This window comes from Medicago sativa, chromosome 8 (assembly GCF_051527215.1).
Source record: "Medicago sativa cultivar Bolivia chromosome 8, Bolivia_mono, whole genome shotgun sequence".
NCBI lineage: Eukaryota > Viridiplantae > Streptophyta > Magnoliopsida > Fabales > Fabaceae > Medicago > Medicago sativa.
Window position 1 is genome coordinate 26,095,874 of NC_140756.1, and position 6,000 is coordinate 26,101,873.

The 6,000-nt window shown below is 33.9% G+C and overlaps 1 protein-coding gene across 1 annotated transcript; it reads right to left on the reverse strand.

Moving 5' to 3' along the window:
• Positions 1-2,540: 2,540 nt before the first annotated feature.
• On the reverse strand, positions 2,541-3,035 carry LOC146897946 (uncharacterized). Its single transcript, XM_085736486.1, has one exon. It carries the CDS (start codon positions 3,033-3,035, stop codon positions 2,541-2,543), a length of 495 nt encoding a protein of 164 aa, XP_085592612.1.
• Between the last annotated feature and the right edge of the window lie 2,965 nt (positions 3,036-6,000).

The window sequence follows — 6,000 nt, forward strand, 5'->3', positions numbered from 1 at the left end:
ATTGTTTTGTTATGATGTATGTTACCATGAGCAACTAAACCTCTTGATTAAGCTTCTAAGATGAACTCATTCTTATTTGTTGGATTCAATTAATAAAGTTTATATTCAGTTATATTTATCTTGGATATCTCCTACATAACTAGTAACTGCCTTGTCCTTGGACCTTATTATATCCATAAGAAGGGGATCCTCTTCTAAAACAATTCTACCTGTTGCAATGTTTGAAACAGGTCCTGAAGGTGTGACCTCAACGACCTTCTTAACTTCCAAAATTTGATGCAGTAGGTTAAGCCACATGTTGTTTGTGCACATCCATTAAACTTGAAGAAGTTTTTGGAATCTGATACTTGCAATTTTTAACAGTATGCTTGATTAATTATCTGACATGAGTAGCAGAAAAGTAACCTTTATGGAGAGACACCATGGACCAAGGCCCATATGTTTTCCAAAACTTTGAAATTCTTGCTTTTTAATATACCATTTGAATTTGAGAGCAACCCTTTGGAAGATTGGACTTTCCGTGAAGTACCATTTGATAATCTAGAATCCCTGCCAAATATGCATTCTAATAAATTTTGGTTGAAATTTGATATCCCTTAAAACACGGCTTTGGAAGTTGAGAAGTTGGAATATTGAATGAGTTGGATAAAGCTTGTGCAAAAGATTTTTTTAGTTGAGGAGCCAAATTACCCGAGAGGATGGATTTGCCATGATAAGACACCGAAAAACCAGTCAACAAAAGAGTAAACAAACAATGCAACACCCAGGAATGAAACAAACCCAATATCAATCAAAAGCAAGCAAGTCTTACAAACCAGTAATAAATCCGAAAACTTAGTGCTTGTGAACAGTACTAGAAGTATGAAAACTTTGAACGAAAAAGTTATTGATCACGAACAAAATCAGATTGTTAATCCATATTGTGAACCACCGAGAAGCGCAATGGTAAACAACCTAACTCGTTCTTGGAGTTATTGTTCACGAACACAAAATGGAAGATGCATTATCGAACCCAGATCACATGTGATCCAGAGATAAAAGAATACCGAGAACAGAAAGAAAGCAAGAAGAGTGAGCCACCGACTTTGGCTGACAACCCTTAGACGGGGTTACTGTTCATTTCTAGGTCACCAGAGTTTTTCGCCTAAGGTAGTAGTTACTTTAGTCAATTCTATTTGAAGAAGCTAAATTAGTCGACGCAAATTAGCAACAGAAAGAATCGAACTTGGACCTTATGGAGGGGCACACTACAAGGTCCCAAACCAACACCATTAGACTAATCCAAATGACCAAGGTCCCAAACCAACATCACTGGAATACCCAAGTGGATTATATATAAATCCACTTGACACCACCAGATGTAAGTCATTTAACTTGAACCAAATCTCTACCGCTCATATAAATCAGTCTTTTGGGTTAATAATTACACCTCACAAAGGCTTAAAAGAATGACACAAACATATTTCTCCGCTTTCTCGAACTTGTCAGAGACTTAGATGAGAAATTCGCTGATTGAGATCGAAACTTGTTGGAGTCTTCGGCATCGCCTCTACTTGCTTGTACCCGTTGGATCCACCGTTGTCGTTGTTTCGGTTCTGCCATTAAAATTCATTACCATGTTTATGAGGATTGTCTAATTTTCAGCTTTTTTCCGTCGACAGGTAGAGAATAAACAATTCTTCTGCGCCAACCAAATACAGTAACGAGGATTAATGTTATTACCATGTTTTCTTTCCAAATACATTACTCCAAAAAAAAACATGTTTACGAGGATTGACATTAATTTGAAAATTAGTTTAAGTATTGGAGAAGAAAATTCAGAAGTTTGCCAAAAAACCAAGTTTTCTTCCCAAATACAATAAAAAACTCAAAACTACGTTTACGAGGATTGACATTAATTTTAAAACTGGTCTAAGTATTGGAGAATAAAATTCAAAAGTTTGCCAAGAAAAGAGTTTTCCAACGGAAAAGAAAGAATTAATAGCGTTTTTTTAGGAGGAATTGATTTTTTTTTTTGGAGAGAAAATAGCTTATAGCTTTTCATTAAAAATCAAAGTTATTGGGAAAAACCCAAGTCCCACATCGGATAGATAAGACTCTTGAGAAGAGTATATAAGGAGGAGGCAATCCTCACCTTACGAGCCGGTTTTGTAAGGATGAGTTAGGCCCCAACCAGCCTTTCCAAGATCCATTGGGCCACCTACTATCAGGTTTCCGTTATCATCGGGCCACCCACCATTTATGTCCACGAGGCCCAACAACCATTTCTCCGTTATCATCGGGCCACCCGTTATCGGGCCACCCACCATTTATGTCCACGAACCAAGCCGGTTTTGTGGGGTTGTGTTAGGCCCAACCACCATTTCTAATATGGCCCCAAATTTCAACAAAAGTCGAGATACAAAGAGGTACATCATCAAAGCCACCCACCATTTATGTCCACGAACCAAGCCGGTTTTGTGGGGTTGTGTTAGGCCCAACCACCATTTCTAATATGGCCCCAAATTTCAACAAAAGTCGAGATACAAAGAGGTACATCATCAAGTCGAGATACAAAGAGGTACATCATCAAAAACATGGGGACTGGCTAGGGAAATGGCCTCTCGAGCAAGAGTATGAGCGACCACATTCGCTTGTCTCCGACTAAACTCCACCTTAGAGTTTTCAAAACAATCATTGCAATTCTTCCTACATTCATCCATTATAGCTCCAAACTCGGATATATCTTTCCCGCCCTTATTGAAATAATCCACAACTTTCTTGGCATCCAACTCAAAATCTACATTCGAAAGTTGTAATTCTCGCACCCATTGAATAGCATGGTAAAGACCCAATGCTTCGCCTACATCCGAAGGGCAAACGGGAATTGACCACAATGTTTTAGCTTTGATAAAATTTCCGTATTCATCTCTAATACACAGCCCAAAACCAACACAGTTCAATGCTTCCGAAAATGACGCATCGACATTGCATTTTAACCTTCCGTGGTGCGGTTTCAACCATTTGCACTGAATTTTAGGAGGAACTGATAGCATGCTTCTATTCTAATTTTTCTTAGTTTTTATTTTTTTATGAACCGTACAATTTATTAAATTTAATGGTCGATATTTGGTGTAAGTCATTTGACTTATATCCTGTGCTAACGGATCCTGACTCATACATATGTATTTATATATATATATATATATATATATATATATATATTATAAAAAATGTAAAAGATATAAAGAAAAATTAAATGTACACGATATTAAAAGAAAACAATAAATTACATATAAAAAGTCATTTTAGTATTCATTAAATATGATATTTGATTTAGAATATAAATATATTTTTTTGGATTAATATGATATTTAATTTAGAATATATTTTTGGATTTTTTTTTGTGTTGTCCTGGATTCGAACCCCAGACCTACGGTAAGAGAGATTATAAAATTTATTTATACAAAGAATTATAAATTATTATAAACTATAAAATTGCTACAACTAACTTCTTAACTTTTTTATTGAAAATACTTATCTTATTCTCTCTCTCTCTCTGTTTTTGTTGGGTTTTCATCGGTTCCTCTCACTAGAAACATTTGTATTCGATGTATTGCAGATACTTAATATGGATACATTTCTCAATTGAGATTTGAACTTAACTTTTTACTCTTTAGAAGTCTACCATTTTCCACTGGAATGAACCATTGTTTGTTAAATATTATTCTTTTTATTTTTTTTGACGTTAAAGAGCTTATTATTCTACAAACAAATAACAACAACACCGATTTATACAAAGAATTATAAATTATTATAAACTATAAAATTGCTACAACTAACTTTTTAACTTTTTTTATTGAAAATACTTATCTCTCTCTCTCTCTCTCTCTCTCTCTCTCTCTCTCTCTCTCTCTCTCTCTCTCTCTCTCTCTCTCTCTGTTTTTGTTGGGTTTTCATTGGTTCCTCTCACTAGAAACATTTGTATTCGATGTATTGCAGATACTTAATATGGATACATTTCTCAATTGAGATTTGAACTTAACTTTTTACTCTTTAGAAGTCTACCATTTTCCACTAGAATGAACCATTGTTTGTTAAATATTATTCTTTTTATTTTTTTGACGTTAAAGAGCTTATTATTCTACAAACAAATAACAACAACACCGAGTTTTCAATTTCTTTTTTTTGGCTTTCGCACCGGTTTCCGACCCACCAAAGGTGGAAGACTAATCCGGTTCATGCGTAGAGACATGCGCACTGACCAAGCTTTGTTCCCCCTGGGAATCAAACCCAGTATTCCGCGGGTACGTCATTGGAAGAAGCTCCTTGCTACTGGAGTCCAAGCAACTTGGTTACCGAGTTTTCAATTTAATACAACATAATAAAGATGCATTTTGACTACATTAATAATGAATAGATACCATCTGCATAGAGATAAAAAAAAAATTGTCAATAAAAAAGAGGACATTCTTCTCTCTTAAAAGGAAAAATCTATTTATTCTTTCATTAATAATATCAATGTAATAATATCAATGTACAAAAGCTACAATTTACAAATTCATTAATGAATAACTATCATTAATGAATAGTTATCGTATAGATTGAGCTATAAATTCTTAAATATATGTAACGATCCACAAAAATGTCCACCTTATCCTAAGTATCCATGCATTGAAGAAATACTTTCCGAAGCCCAGTTGTATTCGTTGTCAATAGATTTGCAGACTTTTTTCTTGTTATTAGAAGTTCATTTTATTATGAAGGATTGTTAAACTAAGTATACAAATGATATGATTTTCAAAGGCAAGGAACTTTCAATTCAACCTGTACATTTTAGCGACATCAGATAGCTTCACAGTACTCTTGTTTCTCTCCTTAGTATTCAACCATGCAAGATGTGGGACCTCTTTAAGGAAAACCTCACATGTTTTTGCGATTAGCAATTGTGATTCAACACTATTTAGAAGGTTTAAATACAATTTTCATCCCACTATTTTTTAATTTGTTAACTTTTGATACCCCAATTTCTAAAACTAAGTTTCTGATCCTCTATTTATAAAGTCAACGGAAATTTCTGCTCCCCCACCTCTTTAAATGACGTGGCGTGCTCATTAATTACATCGATCCTACTTGATATTGCCTTCATGTAAGTAACTCCAAGCACTGCAAAACAGTAAAGAAATTAAAATACAACATGCAACTCCAAGCTCAAACATATATCTACAAAGTGAAAATAAAATTAGCAAAAAGATCATATGATGTTACCATCTGTTGTTGTTCAATGCATTCAGGTATCTCGCCCTCTTGAGCAACAGTGATTTCATCAGAAACACCAACACCGATTGCCTCCTTCTTCTTCCTACCACGTTTCCCCTTAATCTTCTTAACTTCCAGATCCTCATCCACATCTGTTAAGTAATCCTCATTCATTGATCTAATCTTCTTCCTGAGGCGTACTCTTTCTCACACAATATACTAACTTGGTATTTCGTCGATTTGATTTGGCGATAAAGAAATAGTTTTGTTGATGGAGGTCTATGAAAAGGGAAAAAGAAACGTATGTGAAGGCCGTATAAACCCTCAAACAAAATAAAATGAACTTGTAACATGAAAACTGCATATGAGAAATAAGATCCTGAGAAATATATTTATAGACTCATGCAATGGTTTAAAGATTAATAATGTAATTGAACTATTGTTTTTTTTATTTTTTGTAGAAAAATTTGAGTCAAAGATGCGTTTAATGAAATTGTAAACTTTGTGAATAATAAATATTTTTTAATTGTGACTTTTGACTTTGTTTGTGGGAATAATATTGAGTCAAAACGTCATTAATCGAGCATTTTGACTTTTTTTGTGGAAAATATATTTAGTCAAATATGTCTTTTATTATTGAAAGTGTAAAACTTTTTAAACGAATCATATATATTTTTTAGTTTAAAGACGGTGAATTGACAGTTCAAAACATCTGTGCACTCAAAATCAATCAAATTATTTAGAATTGCAGCATCAACTATA

Coding starts and splice junctions, on each gene's coding strand:
- LOC146897946 (XM_085736486.1), bottom strand. CDS start 3,035: ATGCTATCAGTTCCTCCTAAAATTCAGTGCAAATGGTTGAAACCGCAC.